The following is a 13,316-nucleotide window of genomic DNA, read 5'->3' as shown; positions in this document are numbered from 1 at the left end:
GCGTGCACGGCATGCGTAGTCGTGTCGTGACTTTCGTGTAAATTGTAGGCTACAGATTGATGGAAATACCAAGACGACAGCAAGAACTTACAAACTTTCTGTTCATGTGGTAAAAATAGCAGCTCACAATGGGTTGCAGTGTGAGGCGTTGTGTACATCGGATATTTTGGTGAAGATATTTAGCCCTTGGGAAGGGTATAAGTGGTTAATATTGAGCAGTGAGTTGAAAGAGCAGAGATTGACACTAAAAGTGGATAAAAAATATATAGATTATAGATTATTTCACAGACGGGTAAATAATATCAGTACTTGTTTAACAGAAACACAGGAATGATCCAAAAATTAGACTAGAAATGCTAAGATATGGGATATTAACAAAAGGCAAGAAAGGCAAAAATTGTTTTTAGAACACGTACGATGTGAGCAGAAACACAGACTTCCTCAAAATAAATGAAATCAGTCATTTATCACATGCAGAACCGCAGATAGAGGCATATTTAACGCCAGATTTCATGCTTAACCTTTACACAGTGAAATCCTCAGTGTCAGTGTATCCATTTTGGTAACTCTGAGTGTACAAACCGTGTCCAAATGGACCTGTCAGGGTAAACTACAGCGCTGAGGGTTTCACGGTGCAGAATGTGACTGTGGGTCACAAGTCGCAGCCCCTCAAACCCTTCCAGGAATGAAGCTCTCTGAATGACCTGTAGCACTCCACCTCCAATGACCCACTTGGTCTGGACTGGAGGCTTTCACTGACCACCAGCATAAAGAATGTAGTTGTACAGGTCAGCTCCCAGTGTTGACTACTGGTCAGCTCCCAGTGTTGATTACACTACACTGTGTCAACACTACACTGTAGTTGTACTGGTCAGCTCCCAGTTTCTAACAGTAGATTGTGGTCGTACTGTACTGGGCAGCTCCCAATAGCCAACAGTAGATAGTGTTGTGGTTGTACTGGTCAGCTCCCCATACAATAGCGTAAGACAGTGGTTCCCAAAGTGGGGTCCGGGGACCACCAGGGGCGTCGGAATGGACGCTTATGGGTCTGTAACTCTGAGAGTGTACAAATACAAATGTACACTTTTTTTCCCGAAGTCTCCTGAACTTGAACACAATATTTTGCGTTGAACAAATTTGTTTAAAAATCCATGCCGTACACTATAGCTAAGAGTGCTGGGCTGCGCCCCGAAAATAGCTGATCTACAAGCTCTCAATGCGTCACAGCGCAACGCGTTGTGAGCTTGTAGATCTGCTATTTTCGCCCAAAAGTGCCCTCTTACGGTATTTCAGCCCCTGCCCCTCTAACACTCTCTGCACGTCCCTGGTGGTCCTACTCCAAGTTCCCAGGTGTGAGACTGGGTATAGGTTCTGTTCTCTCCAAACATCAGGAGGTAGAGATTACCCCAGATCACAAAACCCCCAAACCATTGATACTAATGACAGTGTATTAGTTAAAGCTACACCCAAACCATTTTTTTTTTTTTTTTTTTATATTTTTTGTCCCACAATTTTTTAACCCATTTTTCACCCCTGTGTCAATCATCCTGTGATGTGATCCTGGGCTCTACACACCCTCCGCCAACCTAGGGAGAGCAACGGACTTAACTCATGCTTCCTTCATGCTTGAGTGTCCAAGTTGCTCCTTTACACCTGACAGGGGGGAGTTTCCCTGGTTGGACGTAGCGCGTGGAAGGAGCACGTTATTCCAACCAGTTCCTTTCCCTTCCATCAGGCGTCCCGGCTGGCCAGGGGGAGGCAGTTTAGAGACCAGGATTACTGCATGTTTTTGTGAGGGTACCTACCCTAGGGGACACGGGGAGAACATGCAAACTCCACACAGAAAGGCCCTTTCGCCAACCCCGCCTTCGGGTATGGGCACTGATGACGCGGAGGAGGAAACACGCCGCCAGCACCCACAGCGCCCCGAGCGGGAATCGAACCCAGGACCTTCTACCTGTGAGGCGACAGCACTACCAACTGTGCCACCGTGCCCCCAAACCATTGAACTAGTGACAGTGTATTAGTTAAAGCTACAAGCTGAGATGGCTTGTATGGCAGTGCATAGAGAGGACCACAATGGAAATAAGTGGGGTTTTTTGGTTCCCCTCAAACTGCTGTAACCTGTGTGTGTGTGTGTGTGTGTGTGTGTGTGTGTGTGTGTGTGTGTGTGTGTGTGTGTGTGTGTGTGTGTGTGTGTGTGTGTGTGTGTGTGTGTGTGTGTGTGTGTGTGTGTGTGTGTGTGTGTGTGTGTGCATGTGCATGTGCGTGTGCGTGTGTGTGTCATTTCAAATCAAATCAAATACAGTGTTCGATCTGGTGAACCAGTTGCTTCAAATAACTTCCGCAACAACATGGTCAACCAATATAATAGGTATACCCGACACCAGGGTCTGAATGGTAGAGTATAGGGAGACCACTGGTCTCCTGAAAAAAACATCTGTCAGGAGACCACAAGGGGAGGAAAAGTAAATTCCCATCAAAGGAGGTGTCATTCACTGCCAAAGTTGATCCTTTTTCTCCTTTGTGCATATAGTGTTTGTTTGTATTTGTTGATGACATGTATTATTGTGTTACATTTGTACAACAGGTCCACAGGACTATTTTGTTTTATCCTTTTAGCCTTTTAGTCTTACTGTATCACGTGCTGTTTACATTTCAGACTAATAAAGTATTCATTCAATCAATCAAAAAGAAAAAACGCCTCCAACCACTGACTGCAGATGTGCTAGCTATGTTGTATTAACAGCTACCATACAGATCTGTTACAATAACGTAATGTAACCAAAAGGGTCCATTTGGTTACATGTAAACTCTCAAAGTTAGAATAACAGTCAGGGTTGTACTGTGTGGTATCTCCTGGCGGCTGCATTGTTGTGTTGGCTGCAGGTTGAGTTGCAGCAGAGTTCAGGCTGAGAGGATTAGATGACTTCATCATTTGTCAGAATGGTGTGCTTCACTACGGAGTGTGTGTGTGTGTGTGTGTGTGTGTGTGTGTGTGTGTGTGTGTGTGTGTGTGTGTGTGTGTCTGTGTGTGTGTGTGCATGCGTGCATGCATGCGAACACCCTCCAGCTGCACCCCGACACACACACACACACACACACACACACACACACACACACACACACACACACACACACACACACACACACACACACACACACACACACACACACACACACACACACACACACACACACACACACACACGCACTGGTTTCCCAACATCAAACACATTCTCTGCATAGCCCTAAGCAGATAAAAACCACTCAACAGAGCAGCACACTCAAATGAACACTCCTTATCCCTGCTCTGACACACACACACACACACACACACGCACACACAAGCACAAGCACACAAGCATGCACGCACGCATGCATGCACGCAAACACACACACAACAACGTTCCCCTATCATCAGTCAGACACAACACACCTGCCTCCCTGCCCCTCACCACACTAATGTTTGACTGCTAAGAAAAACAAACATTAGTGACAAATTTCTGACAGTGTGTGTGTGTGTGTGTGTGTGTGTGTGTGTGTGTGTGTGTGTGTGTGTGTGTGTGTGTGTACGCGCGTGTTTGAGTCATGTGTGCGTGCGTGTGTGTGTGGTAAAATAGATCATTCTTTAAGTCAGTTTGATCCTGCCCTGACATGGGTGGGGTTCACAGAAAATACAAATGCCAGGAAGTTTACACAATGTGTGTGTGTGTGTGTGTGTGTGTGTGTGTGTGTGTGTGTGTGTGTGTGTGTGTGTGTGTGTGTGTGTGTGTGTGCACGTGTGTGTGTCTTTAGCATGTAATGATGAGCATTAATTAAACTATTTCCTCAGGCTTACAGTCAGAATGCGAACTGTCAAAAATAATTAACCACTTGAGACCCAACATAACTATTCTGGGGGAACATTCGTTGAATATTGCCGACGTTTTTTTGGTGTGTAGAGGGAAAAAAGATCACAGCAAGTACACATCCAAGTCAGGTACAGTACATTCTACTGAGAATAGTAATCACTTTTTCAGTGAAATAATTTTTAGATATGCCAGCAGTTCTGTCATACAGTATCTAATTTTTTTTTCACTATTATAAAGGTTGGACTTGTTACCGCTGCCAGAATACTGTTGAGTCATTGGAAGGTCCCCAGAACACCTGGGCTTAAAGAATGGAATGAAGAAATGATCAAAATAACATCATATGAATATATGTTGGGCAGGATAGATGCAGAAAGCAAAATGGGATGAGTTCTGGATGTATATGAACCAACAAAGGATTAGCTCATGAAACAACACATTTAAATCTTAAATTGGAGACAGACTGATAGCTACCTAAAAGACCAACAATGACATCAAAGGCTTCAGATACGTTATCGTTTTCTGCCGGCAACCTCATTCTGTGTCTAAAAATATACCTCAAGGTAGGTGCCATGATTTTGACCAAACCCAAATGGCACATTTCACACCCAATGTCTCTTTTTTTTAAATGATACCTTTGCATCTATTACACAGTTGTTGAACAAGTTCAGGTTGGGTCCAACCCAATCTAAAATTCAATTTAGCAGATGCGTTCTAATAAAAGATGCAAACTCAGCAGGTTGGTGCAGAACTCATGCATACAAACATTGGCTCAATGGCCCCTATTAGAGTAACACAGTACAGTAATAAACAACATAGTGATTTTTAATTAAGGCTTCCTCTACCAGCGCATGGCATAATATCAAATGGCATAGAACAGTCAATGCCGCTGATGCGGCATCCTGTGAGAGGGTTATCTAATAGTCCAATAAACAGGCTGTAACCTTAAAATCATGGATTCACAAGATCTGGCATTTATTGATTGCCCATAATTATCCCAAATTGAATGGTCATGTGATATACATATGAACAGCAAAGACATACATGAAAGCAAATACGACCTGTTACATCACAAATCAGATTCGATCATATCAGTCCACAGATCGGGGCGCCCCTTGAAGCGCAGGCCAGAGGGTTGTCTGACCTGGAGAATTCTGACGTGTCCCTACTTTTCCCAGACACTATATAGGAATCCTTCTTGTCACTCAGTGACCTTGCTTGGGCACAGCTCGGCTGCACACTCTTAAAAGTAATGGTAACTGCTTAAAGGGTCTACTTTCCCCCATCACCGCCTTTAAAACAATTAAACATGCAGCTCATGTTTAACCTTGTGTACATACTGTACCAGCTGGATCATGCTACGTGTATGTACAGTATATAGATATTTGTACTTTTCTATAACGTTATTAACGTTACATTTTTCTTTTAACTGTTCTCCCTGCCTCTCGGGCCTTATCTTTTCTTTTCCCTTTCGGAAAATAACAAAAATGATGGAGATGTGATATGACAATAAACTTGATTCGGATTCTGAAAAGACAACATTATGCCACGTCACAACATTACAATATCCATTCAGACGTTCTATAGTCTCTTCTATCAATACCAACGTCGATGTGTTGCTCAGCCCTACCCAACACTAGCGACCTATGTACGGAGTGCTTTTCCCACACTGGTGTCAACATGAATGACAGTGTTTAAAATGCAGCCTGAGATGTAATAAAAACCCTGCGTGCACAAACAGGGAACAATCTGTGCTAATGAGTCAAACTGAGCCTGGTGTGGTCCTTTTAGGTCAGGGCGAGGACGTTCCTGCCAGTAAACTGTGGTGTTTATACACAGCGCTAGTGGAACGGAACACAAGTCGACGGGGGAACACATCGCTTTGACAAGAGAAGGCCTGCTATTAGCGGAGCACTACATAGACGTTAGCACACAAATATGTAGATAATGACACCTTACTGACAGCTCTACATCTGCCTCGTTCCCTTCTACCTCTTCTTTACATGCTCCTCCTCTGACTCCATCCGTTTCTCAATGTTGGAATACCTCTCTCTCTCTCTCTCTCTCTCTCTCTGTCCCTTTCTCAATATTTGTATTATATACAGTGTCTCTTATCTCGCTGTCCATATTTTTCTTTGTCTCTCCATCTCTGGCATTTTCCCCCCTCTACCTTTCTCTCTCATCTCCAATTCCACCCTCCTCTCTCTCGCTGTAATTCAAAGGCTGTTTTAATAGGATGGCACATTGCCCAAAGCAGGTTATGAAATTAATCCAACGATAATATATCTGTCTCTCTCGTTCCTCCACAATCTTCTGTCCATCTGTGTGTCTAACGTCTAATTTATGACTCGGTGAAAGACATGCTGCTCACTGAGCCAAAATGACATAAGCCATCTTCACCTTTCCAATTGAAAATATGTTTTTGTAGAATGACATTGGTATCGATTCAATTTGATATATCGTCACTGTCGGGCACAAACCTCGTATCTCCATATTTCAGCTTTTTGTATATTGTAAATTAATACCCTTCTTGTAGACCTTGGAGATCGGCTATTTTTGCTATTTCTTTAATAAATGTTACATGAAAGTGGTTACGTGTGTGCGTGCATGCGGCCTTTATAAATATTGAACCAGTGACAAGTATTAGCAAGAATGTGTGACAAAATATTTACTACATTGGAATACAATTTTTATTTTCCATTTCCTGCGGAATGTAACAGTACGTAATAGGTTTCCACCGGACAGCAACGACATTATGTTGACATGATTTGAATCTTTTTACTTTCCTGCTTTTCAAGCTTTTTTTTCCCCTCCAAGCTGCAGTGAGGATTTCAGAGCAGAAATAGCCCTGTAGCTTCATGAATATGCACAACCTCACTCCCCTGTCTGCACACACTACAAAAGACAAGCACATTAAAATTCCTGCACACACTCTGCCATGGACACATGCACATGCACACGCAAACACGCACACATGCACACACCCGCGCAGATGGGAGATGCTTTAGTTCAGTGGTTCCCAAAGTGGGGTCCAGGGTGTTCCCGGCTAAATATAGTTTGGTACCAAATGGGCCTGCATGGGTCTGTAACTCTGAGAGCGTACAATTGGAACCAAACGGACCCCATTCTCAGAGTTAAATTAACATTGATGACAGCAAAGTAACAATTTAAGGACTTGTAAGACCTTTCTAAAAACTTAAAATAGACCATTACCGCATCAACAAACTATACTATAAAAACTGGTCAAACATTGGCCAAATTGTCAATTTATATAAGAAAGAGTCCTACAATTCCACTGTTTAAATATGATTCTTTTGGGGGGTCGCAGCCTGAAAACGTTGAGAACCACTGTCATAGAGACAGAGCAACTCCTTCAGATGTACTAGTTAGATTGCATTAAACAACACACGTTTTATTTACTGAAATAAGTCCTGCTTTGCAGCTTTACAATTCAAGGCTTCACAGTAAAGAAAAACAGTGAATGTGTGATTCCTTGATGCGTATGCTGTGCTGAAACAGAGTCACACTGTAGGTGAAGATAAGTGTAGCATTAACCGCATGGACCGCATATCCCTATTCTGGGGGTGAACATTCGGTGAAGATATCAGATCTGAGATCTACAGTTGCAACGTGACACGTGGTGAACTTGCAGATCGGCTATTTTTGGCAACAAGATTTGGCGTGGAGGGGCAAAAAGGAGCAGACCGAGTATAGCGCCCTGCGGGACTCCGGTCGAGAGTTACATGTAGGCATAATAGTGGTTAATAATATCTATAACATAACAAAACCGAGGGTCATACGGGCTCATCCATACTTTGCTGCGCCAAAAAAAGGATCGTGTCGAATTTCAGATTTCAAATGAAATGTGTTATTGTCGTCCAGCAACACGGCAGCCACGTTCAAATTAAATGTGTTATTGTCGTCCAGCAACACGGCCGCCACATTAAAATGAAATGTGTTATTATCGTCCAGCAACACGGCAGCCACGTTCAAATGGGGTATGTGACACGGTCGTGCAGCGGAGCGTAAATCTCAAGACCCGTCCTGTCATCCCCACAGTGGGTCAAGGGGCCAGGAAAAACACAGGGGTCTGTGACAGACACCCACACACACACGACATATGAGACTGATACCTAGCAGCAATACATGCAGAGACAGAGACACAGAGAGACACAGATAGACAGAGAGACTAGAGAGAGACCATAGGGAGTCATAAACAGTCCCTGCTGGCCTATTGGAGAGCGGTCATATGGCAGGTTAATCCAGCACAAATTGATTTGACACAGCCCTAAAATCTAAAAAGGTCACTGTTTACCTCGGGGCAATGCCCTGCATATATAGTGTGTGCACATGTGCATGGAAGCACACACACGCACACACACACACACACACACACACACACACACACACACACACACACACACACACACACACACACACACACACACACACACACACACACACACACACACACACACACACACACACACACACACACACACACACACACACACACACACACACACACACACACACACACACACACACACCAGTGCTGTGAGGTCCCTAGGAGGGTATTGTATGACTTTAGCGTTACATATCAAGTGATTTCATGCACCTAGAGGCAGGACAATTGGGCCATTTGTTCCCGAGTTCAGAAATAGCTCCCTCTCCTTCACTGCCGTGTACCGTTTCTAACATCACTGCTGATACTGTTAGCCCCACTACAACCACCAGGGGTCAAATCCCGGCAACTTGTGACGCTCTCTCCCTCTCGGCTTTCCTACTATCAGTCTCTCCTACACTGTCTCCCTCTCTGCTTTCCTACTGTCAGTCTCTCCTACACTGTCTCCCTCTCGGATTTCCTACTGTCAGTCTCTCCTACACTGTCTCCCTCTCAGCTTTCATATACTGTCTGACTCTCACCGTCTCGCTTTCTCAGCTTTCCTATACTGTCAGACTCTCCTACACACTGACTGTCTACCTCTCAGCTTTCCTAATGACTGGCTCTCCTACTCTGTCCATCTCTCAGCTTTCCTACAGTCTGCCTCTCCTACACTGTCTCCCCAACAAGCTTATATTTAGTGAGTACTGTAGCCTTTAATTAGCAAACATTCTTAACTTTGTGTCTCCACTGTACAACATCCCTTTAAAGACGTGGGGAAAGGTTCTGTTGTGTATATTTAGCATTTCGCTGTTTCAGCTCAGAATAGTTAATAATAGTTAATAATAGCGTCCAGGTGACAATATCTATCTTACTGTATCTCATATCTTCCCAAAGAATCATATAATTGAAAATGAATAGGTCACTGATGACAGACATTGAAATTGGGTGTGCAGTAACAGTAACTGTAGTAGCAGGTAATAGGCATATGTGGAATAAATGTACATCTTGCCTGTTCACAGAGAAGAGAAGAGAAGAGAAGAGAAGAGAAGAGAAGAGAAGAGAAGAGAAGAGAAGAGAAGAGAAGAGAAGAGAAGAGAAGAGAAGAGAAGAGAAGAGAAGAGAAGAGAAGAGAAGAGAAGAGAAGAGAAGAGAAGAGAAGAGAAGAAGTTTGGGAGGAAGGCGAGAGAGACAGATAGAGAGACTGGAATAAAAAGAGAGATCCGTGAGGGATATAAAGAAGGAGCCAGTGTCAGTTGGCCTGGATGGACAAACGCACATGTAATCAGACCCTGTAGCCTCGGACATGACCTCACCATACACACGCACACACGCACACACACACACGCACACGCACACGCACACACACACACACACACACACACACACACACACACACACACACACACACACACACACACACACACACACACACACAGCTGTAAGTGGAGCCTGGTACACTGAGCGCATGCAGGCTGTCAGAGGGTCATGTATTGTAATCCTCCAGACTGTGAACATACACATTTAACCCTCTGTTTATATACTACTTTATGCCTACTATATATAGTAGTAGGCTATATATATAATATTTAATCTAATGTACTGTACATGCTGGCTTCAAGCTACGCACACGGGAGTTCACCTAGCGCTAATGAACCTTTTCTTCTTTTTTCTTTTCAGAAAACTGATCATCATAGTACAACGAAAAGAACAATGACTACAAAATAAGAAATACTCCTCCGTTAACAAAAGCTAGGACAACATTTAAATTCCACCTCATCAGCGAATAAGAACAGACAGCATCAGGTTGATGATTTGGACAGCAACATCGTTCTAATCCAATAACATGTGTGCATACTATTTTGGTTTCTGAAACTGATTTGGTTAGTCAAACACTCAACTACTATTCACCCAATAAGCACAATAATCTAATGCAGAGAGAGCCTGCTGGCACCATCTGTCCTGCGAGTTCCTACAACTCCCATGATGCATTACTGTTTTGCGGTAAACACGTCTAACAAGGATGTGGTAAAGGTAAAGGTTGTATAGTTTTAACATTCACACATTGAGTAAACAGCTCAGTGTTTCAGGGACACACAAAGGAGTGTTCAGTGTTCTGCTTGTTAATGAAAGATTAACTGTACAACAAATACACCGATGTCTATAATGCTACAAATCAGACAGTCCTTTACAGTTTAGACCTGAGGCTGCTTGTACACAATGTAAAAAGCTTTCTGAAAAAGAAGTATGTTGCTTTATCAGTGGTTCTCAAACTTTTTCATGTAAAGGACCCCCAAAATGATATGTAGGTCTATTTGGTGTTCCTAGAAGCATTTAAGTTTTATTCTCAGCGTTAAACTTTGATCCATAAAAATGAAATAAAATAGCAAATACAGCAAGAGCAAACATAAATAACATTTACTGAATTGTGCTGTATTTGGAAGCCCTTACCTGCCACAGTCGGAAGAAAGCGTTTGCGTCAGTCTTTATCGCCGTTCTGGAAACATCTGTAGAGGAGAAAACACATCACATCGGCAATCAGTGGTCTACTCTAGCTAGGTTATGTAGGACAGTGGTCTACTCTAGCTAGGTTATGTAGGACAGTGGTTCTCAAAGAGGGGTCCTTAGAGGAGGGTTCCAGAGTAGAGACTCCAGTCTACTCTACTAGGTTATGTAGGACAGTGGTTCTCAAAGAGGGGTCCTTAGAGGAGGGTTCCAGAGTAGAGACTCCAGTCTACTCTACTAGGTTATGTAGGACAGTGGTTCTCAAAGAGGGGTCCTTAGAGGAGGGTTCCAGAGTAGAGACTCCAGTCTACTCTACTAGGTTATGTAGGACAGTGGTTCTCAAAGAGGGGTCCTTAGAGGAGGGTTCCAGAGTAGAGACTCCAGTCTACTCTACTAGGTTATGTAGGACAGTGGTTCTCAAAGAGGGGTCTTTAGAGGAGGGTTCCAGAGAGCAAAATGTTAATGTTAATGTAGCATCAAGATCGGTTTAAACATGTATAACATACATCGGCCATTATTTTGACAAGCTCACAATGCACACAATCTTGAAATAAATGTGAAAATGTTTTTTTTTCTTCTTTTTTTTGCATGCGAGACCCTGGGCAGGTTAGAATTCATGCAGATGCTGAGAGCATAAGATTTAAGAAAGAAAAAAATCACAATTTGACCTAGATCCTGTTTGGAATGAACATAAAATGTCTAAAAAAGCCAACGGCTGGAAACACACGCGCACACACACACACACACACACACACACACACACACACACACACACACAGAACACCCTGGAAAATCACACCCTATAAATAATTAAATCAACCTTTGGTATTAAACTTCCTTTCTCAGACAATCACTCAGTCGGTCAGTCTCTCTCCTTTGTGTGTGTGTGTGTGTGTGTGTGTGTGTGTGTGTGTGTGTGTGTGTGTGTGTGTGTGTGTGTGTGTGTGTGTGTGTGTGTGTGTGTGTGTGTGTGCGCGCGCGCGCGCGCGCGCGTGCAAGAAAACCTGTTGCCTCTTTACAGGCGAACATCTGCTCGCCTCGACGCTGCTCCTTGGAAACGAGCGCAGCTGCCAACAATGTGTAGACCAACTTTAACTTGAACTTTAACTGGACAAACTGCTTCACACTTTCAGTTTGACTCCGACAGTGGGCAAAAATTGTAACCAAACGGAGACTTTTACGGGTCCATTTGGTTACATGAATCAGTGATGTGTGCACTGTCCACTGAGTTACATTACAAATGGATATCATATTATTAACTGATGAAAAAGTTACTGTGCAGCTGCCTACGCTACAGGTAGTTATTACTGTCAACAATAATTTACGAATTTGTCAGCTGGTCGGCAATGCTCGGCATCTAGACAACCGGGTATCAATTAACTGTCACATTTTCATCATCTCTTTATCCCACGCCTGTATTATTTTACCTTGTAAAAAATAACTGCCAGTCCACAGTTATGACGATTGACGAACGATCAAGCCACACACAGACGAAATAAAAAATATATAAACCGTTCCAATTAAACTTCTCTTTAAAAAAACAAAAAACAAAACATCCGAGAACAAGTGATTATGATGATGATGATGATGATGATGATGATGATGAGGGGTGCTGACGGTTAAGAACAGAACAAGACCCGTTGCTGGGAGAAACAACTGCTAGGAGAAAGAAAAGAGGACTTATCTCACAGTCAACTTGCTCAAAAGTCCAGCCCCCAGTCTCTCTTTCCCTCTCTCTCTCTCTCTCTCTCTCTCTCTGCGTGCGCGTGCGCGCGCGCGCGTGTGTGTGTGTGTGTGTGTGTGTGTGTCCTCTGCAGACAGAAATAGAAGCACCAGAAATAACCCTGGCTGTGACTTCACGCCGACCTGCAGGCACTATTGTTTCCTGCATTGGCAGCCTCTCATTGGCTACCGAGACGCAGGCACGCAGCCAATTAGATTAAGCAAGAAACTCCCAAATCCCAAATCTCAATTTAATCATTTAACATTAGTATTTTGTATTTTAAACACTTTAACATTAGTATTAGTATTTTTTGTGTATTTATAATAAACGTAGTGGCCACTAATAGGACCATGATTTGGACCATAGTGAACGATTTGATTTACCAGGAAAAGTTAAAGAAATCCTGTCATAATAAGACAAAGTGAACAACCTATGATAATCACAACAACAAAAACAATAATATAATTACAATTAAAATGATGATAATAATAATAAATACATTATATTTGATGAATCCTGTCTATGCATTATGTTTATGGCTATGAAAATGAAAACTTGTAGATTCGAGAAAACCCTTCAAAACCCCGGCCCCCACCCCAGAACAAAAAAGAAGAAGTCTATACTATGGCTCCACCTGCTGTTGACGTAGCGTAACAACCAGCCTGTTGTGACTGGAACTGTTGGTAAACTGTATGGTAAACTGGATTTAACTTGCTGCACGTGCGTGCATGTGTGTGTGACTGCAATAAGTTGGGACAGGTGCACAGACCAAAGCTCATCACAGCAGAGTAGGCTAGTTGGTGCATTTAAATTTATTTTTCTTGTATCGATACTAAGAAGTTATTTAAGTAAT

General features: G+C 43.0%; 1 protein-coding gene across 2 annotated transcripts in view; it reads right to left on the bottom strand.

The window, feature by feature from the left end:
• hdac7a (histone deacetylase 7a) overlaps window positions 1-13,316 on the bottom strand; it is an 83,827-nt gene that overhangs the window by 51,388 nt on the left and 19,123 nt on the right. Inside the window, exons 1-2 of one of the 2 annotated variants that reach the window (XM_083770360.1) lie at window positions 12,168-12,409; window positions 10,687-10,742 (exon numbers count right to left, since the gene is read on the bottom strand). Coding sequence is in view for 1 of the 2 variants with exons in the window: in XM_083770359.1 (XP_083626485.1) it covers window positions 10,687-10,742 (56 nt within the window). In the remaining variant the exon portion in view is untranslated. Of the gene's footprint in view, window positions 1-10,686; window positions 10,743-12,167; window positions 12,410-13,316 lie in introns of those variants that run through there. The other variant, XM_083770359.1, reaches the window with a different exon arrangement.

Source organism: Protomyctophum parallelum (assembly GCF_964188405.1).
Source record: "Protomyctophum parallelum genome assembly, chromosome: 7".
Classification (NCBI taxonomy): Eukaryota; Metazoa; Chordata; class Actinopteri; order Myctophiformes; family Myctophidae; genus Protomyctophum; species Protomyctophum parallelum.
Note: the sequence above shows the minus strand (reverse complement) of the source record. Positions and strands in the feature narration are given on the sequence as shown.